The following is a 12684-nucleotide window of genomic DNA, read 5'->3' as shown; positions in this document are numbered from 1 at the left end:
CCCGTGCACTACAACTGCTGAGCCTGCACTCTAGAGCCTGTGAGCCACAACTGCTGAGCCCACATGCCACAACTACTGAAGCCCACGCACCTAGAGCCCGTGCTCCGCAACAAGAGAAGCCACCTCAATGAGAAGCCCGCGCACCACAACGAAGAGTAGCCCCAGCTCGCCACAACTAGAGAAAGCCCGCGCGCAGCAACGAAGACCCAATGCAGCCAAAAATAAACAAATAAAAATAAATAATAGATTTATTTGAAAAAGGAGTTAACTATTCTCTTCGATTTTTGTTGCAAATATATTCAAAGTGTGTTTTTCATTTCTTGATCCTTTTATAGTGTTTTTGCTATAAAGATACTTTTGTTTTAAAAAAAAATCATTATTTTCTTTCCTGGTTTCTGATTGAGGGCCATATTTAGGCCTTCCCTATGCTGAAATTATAAAAAAAAAAATGTCCTACTTTTTCTCCATGTACTTCCATGATTCCATAGTTTTACATTTAAGTATTGCATCCATTTGGAATTTATTTTGGTGTCAACTGTGATGTATGGCCCAAGCTTAATTTTTTTCAGATAGGTACCCAAGTCATTCAACATCATTTATTGAATAATCCATCTTTTTTTCCAACTAATTTGAATGCCACCTTTCATACATGTAATATTCCCATATTTGAATTTATTTTTGGACATTCTAGTCCATCCCATTGACCTGCCACACAGCAGAACCATGTTGTTTTAATTATTGTAGCTTTACAATATGTTTTAATACTTGGCCATGCTAATTACCCTCAGCTTTTTCCTTTTTAGATTTTTCCTAGATAATCTTGCTTTTTATTTTTCAATGAACTTTAAAAAAACTTCGATGCTTTGGAAAAAGTTGTGTCAGTATTTTTATTGGGATGACATTGAATTTATAGATTAACTTAGTGAAAATGGATACATTTATGATTTTGAGTTTTCTTATCCAAAAACCCTCTACTCTTGGGCTTCCCTGGTGGTGCAGTGGTTAAGAATCCACATGCCAATGCAGGGGACACATGTTCAGGCCCTGGTCTGGGAAGATCCCACATGCCACTGAGCAACTAAGCCCGTGCACCACAACTACTGAGCCTGTGCTCTAAAGCCCATGAGCCACAACAACTGAAGCCTGCGTGCCTAGAGCCTGTGTTCTGCAACGAGAAGCCACCACAATGAGAAGCCTGCGCACCGCAACGAAGAGCAGGCCCCGCTCGCTGCAATGAGAGAAGCCTGCGCACAGCAACAAAGACCCAACACAGCCAAAAATAAATAAAATAAAATAAAATAATTTAATTTAAAAAAAACAGTCTACTCTTTATCTGTACAAGTTCTCTTTTGGCTTCTTCAGTTTTTTTGTTTTTTGTTTTTTTTGGCTGTGTTGGGTCTTCGTTGCTGCGCGGGGGCTTTCTCTAGTTGTGGCGAGTGGGGGCTACTCTTTGTTGTGGTGCACAGGCTTCTCATTGTGGCTTCTCTTGTTTCGAAGCACGGGCTCTAGGTGCACGGGCTTCAGTAGTTGCAACACGTGGGCTCAGTAGTTGCGGCACACAGGCCCTACCTAGAGCGTGCAGGCTTCAATAGTTGCAGTGCATGGGCTCAGTAGTTGCGGTGCACAAGCTCTAGAGTGCGCAGGCTTCAGTAGTTGTGGCACACGGGCTCAGTAGTTGTGGCTCACAGGCTTAGTTGCTCCACAGTATGTGGGATCTTCCCGGACCAGGGATCGAACATGTGTCCCCTGAATTGACAGGCAGATTCTTAACCACTGCACCACCAGGGAAGTCCCTTCAGTTTTGTTTTATAGTTTTATTCATATAGGCTTGACATTTCTTGTCACAGATTTTCTTACTTTATCTTTTTTGTTGGAATTACAAAAGGGCTTTTTTTCCTTTCCTATACCTTCTAAGAGATGTAGTTTGCATATATGAAGGCTATTGAATTATCTGACAATTAGAAAATAATACATACAGATTAACCTTATATTTTACTGATGCATTTGTTCACCCTTCTTTCTTGAAACAGCTGCTTTCTTCTTAGGTCATTTTTCTCTCGCAGAAGGACATTATTCAGTGATTCTTTAGGGGATGGGCTATGATTGATTTTTTTTTTTTAATCCCTAGTCATTGCAAGTCTGAAAATTTATTTATTTTGCCCTCAACCTTAATGATAGTTTGATCGGGGAGAGAAGTCTAAGTTCAAAGTTGTTTTTCCACAGTACTTTGATCATACTGCCCATATTCTTCTTGCATCCAATCTTGCTCATGAAATAGTTATTGTCAAATTCATTCTCCTTTTTGTAGACTATCTAAACTTTTTTCTCTTTAGGGTTAAAAAAAATCTTTAATGTTCTGAATCTTCACTATAGTGTGTTACATGTTTGACTTATATATCCTGCCCACTATTCTGGAAACTATTTTAGTCTAAGGAGGTACGATGGTGGTGATTTTGCACACACACCTCGGGGACATTTAGCAATAGCTGGAGATATTTTTGCTTGTCACAACTGGGGACGGAAGGATTTGCTGCTAAACATCTTACGATCCCCAGGAAAGCCCCTCACAGCAAAGAATTATCCAGCCCAAACTGCCAATAGTACCATCACTGAGAAACCCTGAAGTATGGGATTTTAGTTCTAGGCCTTGGTCTGGCCAAGTGGGTGAAAAATGGATTTGGCCTCAGCCTCAGGGTAACAGTTTCTGGCTGGGGGGGATTCAATCTTGGCTTTGCAACAGTGGTTGTCCTGGCCCTGAGGTGGTGGCTGCCTCTGTTTATTACTATGGTTTATCTCACTCTTTCCTACTTGTACAAATGCCTCATCGTTTTTGGTCCATGAAGAGGTGCTTTTCTTGTTTTTGAGCATGACTATGTATATAGTAATGTTTTAAAATATCTTTTTCACTATTTCTATGAATTTTCTTTTGAGAGAGAGATTCCAACATGTGACCTTCAAGGTCTTTACACAAAGGTACAAACTCAATAGAATTAATTCCAGTAATACTGAAAGATAAAAGGAAGCAACAAATCACACATAATCCCAGCAACCAAAAACATTCAATATTAAATTCCACAGAGCTGTTTTTTAAATACATCTGATAAAGTATAAAAACAGCTAGACAGAATTAATTATGTTAAATGGAACTATATTATACATACTATTTTGAAATTATTTTTACATTTAATTAGCTTGAACTTAACAAGAAAAAGCAACTAATAAAATTGAAGACCCAATTACTGAATATATTTTTTTTAGCCCAAGAACTTTTAAAATTTTATTTATTTATTTATTTATGGCTGTGTTGGGTCTTCGTTTCTGTGCAAGGGCTTTCTCCAGTTGCGGCAAGTGGGGGCCACTCTTCATCGCGGTGCGCAGGCCTCTCACTATCGCGGCCTTTCCCGTTACGGAGCACTGGCTCCAGACGCGCAGGCTAAGTAATTGTGGCTCACGGGCCTAGTTGCTCCGTGGCATGTGGGATCTTCCCAGACCAGGGCTCGAACCCACGTCCCCTGCATTGGCAGGCAGATTCTCAACCACTGCGCCACCAGGGAAGCCCCCAAGAACTTTTAGTTACTGAAAGAGTTATCCAATATTAAAATAACTAAATTGCAAAAGTGTTAAAAATGTTTGGAATCATTTTAAAGTTATTTTGAAATATGTATTAGCATTCAGCAACTTCTTGCCATGAAAAATGACATTAGCAGTCAAACTTCCTCACTCCCCCTACCTCCCCCTTACCTTTGTTAATTACTGTAATGGGCATCTGTTGTTTTGATCTAACAAACATCCTCCCACCCTACTTTAGTAACTGATATTCTTTTGGGGAACTAACCAAACTAACCACTTTACATCAAGTCTTTCGGAGATTTTCAACCAAGATGTTTTCCCTATGCTAGCTAAGAGCTGAGTACAGTATCCAAGCTAGACAAATACAAGTCTCTGACTATAATTTGACCTTTATAAACCAAGTAAAGAAAATGACTGGAGCCAATTCACACCTGTGATCTAGAGGCTTGGAACTTCTCAGGTACCTATCTTCTCTAAGGCCTATATAGTCAGCATGTCTTTTGATTCTGTGAGTGGTCCTCCCTCATGATTCCAGTAAAAGTTTTTATTGTTGTTTGTTTAAATTATCCAGAGTCTGCTTTTGTTGACTGAAACAAAAAATCTATCTGATATAAAAATATTTTTACTTTGCCAAGGTTTATAACATTCTTTTCCATAATTCCTATATAGTCATAATTCCTATATATCTTAATTATATACATGTTAATGGATTTAAAGTCCAATTACCATTATCCTTTATTTTCACATATTGCCTGCTTAGCTGGATTTCCTCGCTGAATAATTTTTCTTCAAGAATGAATCAGGGGTCTTGTATTTATAGAATTCTTTCATGTTCAAAAAAATCCATGAGCTGCCTTTGTACTACAATAATATTTTGGCTAGGTTTATTATTTTTAAGCTAAAATTTCTTTCCCTAAGAAAGAATTTCTTGCTTCATTGTCTTCTTAGATGCTTCTGGTCAAGATGGAGTAACAGTGACCACTTTCTACTCTCCCTTCTGAAACAACTGCAAAATCAGACAAAATATATGAAACAACAGGTCTCAAGACACTGGAAATTAGGACTGTGATCCCTGAGATATGGGAAACTAATGAGGTGGTCTCTATCACTGCCCCAGCTTACTGCCTGTAGAAAGTTTCTAGGCTATAGTTCAGAGAGTGAAAACTCAGGTACAGTTTGGCAGTCTCCATGAGGTGAATACAGAGTTGGGACCCTAGGGAGGCCAAGAAAACTAGAGATTGTAAGGCAGAATACCAAAGAGGACAGCGTTTCATAGACAGAAAATTCTAAAATCTGCAAAGCATTCTTTTTGAGTACTCAGCTGAATACTTATCAGCTTATGCCTGTGAGGAAACACTTGAGAATGGAGAAATATTCACCCCAAAGTATTAGAGGGAACAAGCCTTAGAGCTCACATAGGGCCAGAAATAGTATCTGTTCCTACCAACCAGAGTGAAAAACATCAAAATTCACAAGGCATTAGGTAGAGTACTCAGACGAGTTTTGCCTCAGTAGGTGCAAAAAGTGAACCCTAGACTAAATGCTGCTCTGGTCCTGTACAAAGCTTAAAAACAAAATCCAAAAGGATCAAACTATTTCCAATTAACTTAACCATGTCTCAGAACAAAGCTCATGAGTACTTATAAGAATACAAAAACATTCAGCACCCAAAGTGGTAAAACTCACAATGTCTAGCATCCAACAAAAAATTACCATGTGGGACTTCCCTGACAGTCCAGTGGTTAAGACTCCACACTTCCACTGCAGGGGGCGTGGATTCCATCCCTGGTCAGGGAACTAAGATCCTTCATGCCACGTGGCATGTGCATGGCCAAAAAAAATTTTTTAATAAATAAAAAAAATTAAATTTTTTTTAACTTTTAATTTTTAAAAATTAAAAAGTTTTAATTTTTTTAATTTAAATTTTTAAAAAAATTAAAAATTAAAACAATTTAAAATTTTTAAAAATTAAAAATTAAAAAAAAATTTTAATTACCATGTCTGCAAAGAAGCTGGAAAATACCAACTATTAAGAGGAAAATAACCATTTGAAATTTTTAAAATAACTTTTTAAAAATTAATTAATTTATTTATTTTTGGCTGCGTTGGGTTTTCTTTGCTGCGCCCAGGCTTTCTCTAGTTGCGGTGAGCAGGGGGCTACTCTTCGTTGCGGTGAGCAGGCTTCTCATTGCGGTGGCTTCTCTTGTTATGGAGCATGGGCTCTAGGTGCCCGGGCTTCAGTAGCTGTGGCTCGCAGGCGGGCTCTAGAGCGCAGGCTCAGTAGTTGTGGCGCTCAGGCTTAGTTGCTCTGCAGCATGTGGCATCTTCCCGGACCAGGGCTCGAACCTGTGTCCCCTGCACTGGCAGGCGGATTCTTAACCACTGTGCCACCAGGGAAGCCCAACCATTTGAAATTGACTCAGAATTAACATAGATATATAATTAATAGACTACAACCTTAAAATAGACGTTTTAACTGTATTCCATATGTTCAAGAAACTAAAAGAAAAATTAAACATGTTAAATAGAAACACGGAAAATATTAAAAGAGAATCCAAATCAAGCTTCTAGAGAAAGACTAGAAGATGAAACTATCTGAGGTGAAAAATATACTGAATGTGATTAATGGCATATTAGACATTGCATGCAGAAGAAAACATTAGTAACTTGAAGACGTAGCAACAGAGACAGCATAGAAAACATATTTTAAGCACAGAACATCAGTGAGGTGTAGAACAAAGTCAAGTGGCCTTATACACACATAACTGGAGTACCTGAGGAGAGGAAGGGGTATAGAAAATACATTGGAAGTCAGTGGGGTCAGCACTCGAGCAGCTGGGCCCGAGGTTCCCGTTCCCTCTCTCGCTCCAGCTCCAGCCCCAGTTCCCTCCCGCCGACGCGGACTTTGACCCCGACCCCGACGCCGACCCCGACGCCGACCTCACGCTGACGCCGACCTCGACGTTGACCCCCCCCCGCCCCCGGAAGCTCCTTCTCCTCACCGCATTCACAGAGCGAGACTCCCGGGCTGCAGGAGGAGAACCTGCACGGTGAGCTGGGGGGAAAATGGGGGCCCTGAGGAGGTGGGGGGCGCCTGCGGGGACGGGGCGCCTGCAGGGGGACCCTCGGGAGGCTGGGCTCAGCGGGGTGGGGAAAGGGCGGCGTTCGGCCGAGGCTGTGGCGCGTCTGGCCTCCTCGCGGGCGGCCGGTCGGGTCTCCGCCGGGACTCCCGGTCTCCGGCTCCGGGTGGCCGAGGTGCGGACGGCGTTCGGAGCCCGCGCGGTGTCTCGTCTTCCGAGTGCATCCCCGTGCTGGTGCGGGTGCCGGTGCCGGTGAGCAAACGCCTAGACTTGCGGGTTGAATTTGTGGACTTGGGTTGTAAACCGCTTGCGGCACCGTCCGGAGTTATTGTTGGAAGGACGGGGTCTCCCAAGGATTCCGGGCTCAAGTCAGCGCAAGATGAACAGCTTTAAAAACGCGGCATGGGGGTGCGGCCAGCTTTTCCTTTAAGTTCTTGTTCATTTGTCCTGGAGGGTCGTTCTAAAGCAAAGCTCGAAGTCGACTTGCGGGTTGAAATACCAGGATCCCGTGACCGCTGTGCAGCGCTGCCGAGCAGACACTTGTGGGCCCCCTGCGCCCGCCGGTCGTCAGTGTCCAGACCCCTGTCCCCTTTCAGAAAGCCGGGGCTCGAGTGGCGGCCTTGAGACCCACCCCTGGGTCTGGCCTCCGTGGGGCCGCCACCTGGACCTTGTTCCTTCTGCCCTGTTGAGGAGCCCGAGGGCCCACGAGTTGGAGGAGGGTCCCGTGGTGGTCTGCCTTTGTATTCTCTGAAGCAAAAGTTCAGTAGGCAGCAGGAGCACGTAAGTACGTTTTGCAGAGGATCGTTGAAAACTGAGAGTGAATTTTTAAGTTTAATTAAGATTTTAAAAACCTTTATATTATCTGAATTTGGAGAGCTGCTAATTTATTCCTTAAAACAAGATTTTTACGAGACAAGACTTAGTCAAATATATTGTATAATATGTATTTAAAACCACAACCACAGTTTAAAAATCCTGTAATCTCTCCTTAAATTTCGACATTGACTATTTTCTTTGAAATAAATTAAGAATCTTCTCTGTTTTTTCTCACAAAAGATCCAAGGAGTGTATTATAAACTGCCTTAAAATCACTCCTATTATCAAACCATTTAGTTTCTAACATTGTATATTTTATTTACTGGTTCAGATTTGTGTCTGGAAGAGTTCTGAGTGTCCTGAGCAGGCTCTTTCTGAAGCCACAGTCCTTCTCGGATGGGACTGGAACTTGAACCCAGGATCCCTGATTTAGGAGAGGATTCAGACCCACTGTCTTTTAATTAAAACTGCTTACCTGGTGTTAGGACTTAAACTGAAGCTCAGGTTTTTTTGTCTCGTTGCAGAAAGAATTCAGCGTGAGGCAGTGATAGGCTGAGTTTATTACCATAGGACACTTGTGGGAGATACAAGCGGGCAGGCAAGGGAGCGCAGCCCTGAGAACAAAGGGGGCTGCATTTTTGTAATCAAAGAAAGAGTGGGGAGGGGAGAAGACCACCTTCTTCATATGTGCCCGACGCACAGTGAGGCCAAACAATCCCAAAATGTCAGAGTTTGGAGCAGAGAAAGGTTTATTGCAGGGCCATGCAAGGAGACGGGTGGCTCATGCCATAAAAACCCTGAACTCCCCGAAAGCTTTCAGCAAAGCCCTTTTATAGGAAAAGTGAGAGAGGGGTGTGGTTAGTTGTTGCAAACTTCTTGGTGTCAGATCCTTTGTTCTTTTTAAATTTGTTTTTATTTATCTTATTTTTGGCTGCGTTGGGTCTTCGTTGCTGCATGAGGGCTTTCTCTAGTTGTGGCGAGGGGGGCCTACTCATCGTTTTGGTGCACGGGCTTCTCATCGCGAAGGCTTCTCTTGTTGCAGAGCACGGGCTCTAGGCGCATGGGCTTCAGTAGTTGTAGCACGTGGGCTCAGTAGTTGTGGCTCACGGGCTTCAGTAGTTGTGGCACGTGGGCTCTAGAGCGCAGGCTCAGTAGTTGTGGCGCACGGGCTTAGTTGTTCCACGGCATGTGGGATCTTCCCGGACCAGGGCTCGAACCCCGTGTCCCCTGCATTGGCAGGTGGATTCTTAACCACTGCGCCACCAGGGAAGCCCCAGATCCCTTGTTCTTGAGGTCAGGTCACGGTCAGGTCACAATGTTCCTGTAAACCTCCACCAAAACAAATGTTATTCTCTGTTCTGACAAGAAAGGGCAAGGTCCCAAGGCTCAGCTTTCACCCTCTGAGGCCCAGGCCCTGGCTAAGAGGGGGTCCCTGGGCGGGCCAGTTACCCTGCATGGGAGCGTTCGTCCAGCACCTGGTCTGGGTCTTCCCAACAGTGCCCAGGCCCGACCAGTGGGCGGCCATGGAGAGGGCTCTGGAGCTCTGCAGGACACAGCCCTCAGCCTGTCCCCAGGACCCCCAGCTCACCTGCCAGTCCTGAGGCTGGAGGGCCTGGAGGGCCCTGGGGAGAAGGCCACGATCCACCTCTCACCATACTCTCTGCCTCCAGGACCTCTGTGACTGACTGTTAGCGCTGTGGGACCTCTAACCACCATGCTAAGGTCACACACTAACAACTTCATGCCTGCCCCGCCCCTGTTACAGGCTTACATCATTAACTCCTCCTTGAACCCTATATGATCTAACCGGGACTGTCATGGCGCTATTCAAATCGTATGTATATTAGCAAAAGTGTGGTAACATATACTAAAATGTGGTAATTCATCTCAGGTTTCAGTATAATGTCCCTCTTCACCTAGTTTCTCCTTTCACCTATTCCTGTCTTGGCTACATGCAGAAATGCTACTCTTCAAGGATCATTAACTCCCTGACTTCATGTAACAAGATTCAAACCCCATGTCTATTGTCTTGTGTTTTAACTGTAAGAACTTGTAGCTTGAGTGTGCCTGGTGCTTGGATGCACCTGGTCTTCCTTCAAGGTAGTGTAGATTGTTGCTAAGTTACTGGATTCTTTTCTTGAGTGCTCATTAGCTTACAGCAGTCTCCCAAACTCCCTTAAAATTCCCTCTTTGTCTTTAATCCTCTAGTGGGATTTCTAAACTATTTAATTATACTACTCTATCCTTATTTCATTTTCACTGCTGAATAGTATTCCATTATGCAAATATACTATATAATACATTTATCCATTGTTGTGTCAATAGATAATTTGGTTGTTTTCCTGTTTGGGGCCATTGCAGATAGTGAATCTATGAGCACTCATGGGCATATCTCTAAATATATATATATGGATACATATATATATATCATAAATATAAGCACTATATATATAGTGCTTATATTTTTTAAAAAGTATGACCAGAAGACGTGAAGGTCAATGAATATAGATTTCTGAGAAGATCCTGAAATGGACTTTGTTTTTCTGGACTTTTCTTGAAGTTACAATTGATTTTCTTCTGTCTGATTTTATCTCAGGCTTTCCTTTTCCAAGGTGCATGCATATCACCAACACTACTCTTCAGCCTATCAGTCATGGTTAGCATCACATGTTGGCTTTTGAAAGGAAAAGTGAGAAAAGAGAGGTTTGATTGTGTTTTTGTTCAAAAATGGAAGTGAGGCTATGAGAAAGGGAGAATATTTGATGAGGGCACCATACAGGAATGCAGAGGCAAGGAAAAGTGACAGTAAATTAAAGAGGACACATAGGTATATGTGAAAAAGGAATTTCCTGTATAAGTAAATGTGAGTTCATAATTAGAAAGGGAAAGAAGAGACTTGAATATGAACACAAGAAAGGATGTGAAAACAGAAATTGCTAGGTCAAACAGCCTTCTGCACCAACCTCTAGTGGGTCTACTAGGCCAGAGCATCTTATTTGTTGAATGCAGGATATTCAAGATGGGCAGAGGGAAAGAGGGGCAATGACCCACCAACTGTATCTATAGGAATTAATGTCAGGCATCTGCAACTCATTAAAATCATTGCTGATTCTATTCCCATTCCTTGTGGCCAGCTGTCTCACACGATTGTCCTTCACCCGCCAGGAATTATGCACTTTGGCAAACACTGCACAGCAGAATCGTTCCATGCTGACTGCACAGACATATCCATGGAGGACCCCCTGCTTGAGTACTGCAACGAATTTGGTGGCATATTTTATCTCACGCCTCTGTGTACAGAAATGATGGACTGATAACTTCCTAATATAGCGATCAATAGAAGCCCTCAAAGTGGCAAGATCTGTTTTCTCTTTTTCACATCCAGTGACTTGATGGGTCTCATCATGCAGGCCAAAAAATACATACCCTCCCTCAGTGTTTGCAAATGCAGAAGCACACCTGGGTAAAGCATTGTGTCATCTCTGTTGAGAACATCTTAAATTCAACGCGCGTGGACTTAGTAAAGTTGAGCTTTTCCTCGTACTGAAGGTGCTGAATGCTATCAAATAAAACAGCAGCTGAAGCCTTTATGTTACCTTCATTTTGTACACGAACCTGAAATTTCTGTGGACTTAATGAATTAGAATCATTAATATTTGTAAGAGTCTGAATCCTGCCTTTGGGGAATGACAGTGCTTCCTGAGAATTCATGGCATTAGTACATGTTTTATGTCTGTGGCACAAAGAGGAGCACAAGGTAAGCAAATCATATACCAGAGGCCTCTGGCATCCATGATTTCACAAAAATCAAAAAGAGATCTCCCTGCTGCATCTCATCTAAATAGCCTTTGAAAGTTGAAGGCAAATACAATCCTACTCCATGACTGTCATAATTATAGTCTTTGTTCTCAGTCTCAGCCTTGACCACTCCTCCTCCGGAATTCAGCAGAGCACATACTGCATGCACGATGCTTTCATTCTGTTTCTTCTGCAGTTTAGAAGAACTCCTTTCCACTCCTTTGCTCATTCCCAGGGGTGACTTTTCCTGCATTTAAAACATACTCAGCAAAGTTCATTTCCAAATCAATTTTTTTTAAAATAAATTTATGTATTTTTATTTTTGGCCGCATTGAGTCTTTGTTGCTGCACGCAGGCTTTCTCTAGTTGCCGCGAGCGGGGGCTACTCTGTTGCAGTATGTGGGCTTCTCATTGAGGTGGCTTCTCCTGTTGCGGAGCACGGGCTCTAGGCGCGTGGTCTTCAGTAGTTGTGGCTCACGGGCTCTTGAACGCAGGCTCAGTAGTTGTGGTGCGGGCTCAGTAGTTGTGGCTCACGGGCTCTAGAGCGCAGGCTCAGTAGTTGTGGCGCACGGGCTTAGTTGCTCCGTGGCATGTGGGATCTTCCCGGACCAGGGCTTGAACCCATGTCCCTTGCATTGGCAGGCAGATTCCTAACCACTGAGCCACCAGGGAAGTCCCTCCAAATCAATCTTGAGACTCGTCTTCTCAGCACTTGTCCTGTTCTTACCCTGAAATGTTCTCCTAAAAAACAGGAAGATACACCATTAGAATAGGACAAGGATAGGGAAGGTGGGAAAATGGACAGTTTGAGGCCACTCTTCTGAAGTTGTTCACTTCATTTATTCCCACAGCGCTTGAGGCCAGATTCATGCAGGGATTAAGTATGCAGGGCAGGTTGAGGAGCTAAGTCTGGTGGAAGCCCGCTGCCACCAGAGAAACGGTCAAGAGGTGATTTTTATGCTGTGATTTTGGTAACACTTTCTGCCAGGTTCTCCTTGGCAATTGAAAACCTTTCAGGGTGTCTCTAGGGTGTGCTGATGTGTATTGTTTTTCTTGGTGCTTTGTCTTTCCTCTCTCACTGAGACCTGGGGAGTCTCAGATTATTGTTATTATTTTTTAATATAAATTTATTTATTTTATTTATTTATTTTTGGCTTTGTTGGGTCTTTGTTGCTGTGCGTGGGCTTTCTCTAGTTGCGGCGAGTGGGGGCTACTCTTTGTTGCGGTGTGCAGGCTTCTCATTGCGGTGGCTTCTCTTGTTGCAGAGCACGGGCTCCAGGCACGCGGGCTTCAGTAGTTGTGGCTCTCAGGCTCAGTAGTTGTGGCTCGCGGGCTCTAGAGCGCAGGCTCAGTAGTTGTGGCGCACGGGCTTAGTTGCTCTGCGGCATGTGGGATCTTCCCAGACCAGGGCTTGAACCCG

At 43.3% G+C, this 12684-nt stretch overlaps 1 protein-coding gene across 1 annotated transcript; it reads right to left on the bottom strand.

The window, feature by feature from the left end:
- Positions 1 to 7039: 7039 nt before the first annotated feature.
- On the bottom strand, positions 7040 to 11560 carry LOC133080763 (schlafen family member 5-like; the record flags this gene model as incomplete). The annotated part of the gene is given in 6 exon segments (XM_061176875.1): positions 7040 to 7461; positions 8916 to 9088; positions 10518 to 10934; positions 10936 to 11240; positions 11242 to 11481; positions 11483 to 11560. Coding segments are annotated over 6 exon segments (1635 nt in total), but the record flags the coding sequence as incomplete, so codon positions are not given.
- Between the last annotated feature and the right edge of the window lie 1124 nt (positions 11561 to 12684).

Source organism: Eubalaena glacialis, chromosome 19, assembly GCF_028564815.1.
Source record: "Eubalaena glacialis isolate mEubGla1 chromosome 19, mEubGla1.1.hap2.+ XY, whole genome shotgun sequence".
Lineage (NCBI taxonomy): Eukaryota > Metazoa > Chordata > Mammalia > Artiodactyla > Balaenidae > Eubalaena > Eubalaena glacialis.
Note: the sequence above shows the minus strand (reverse complement) of the source record. Positions and strands in the feature narration are given on the sequence as shown.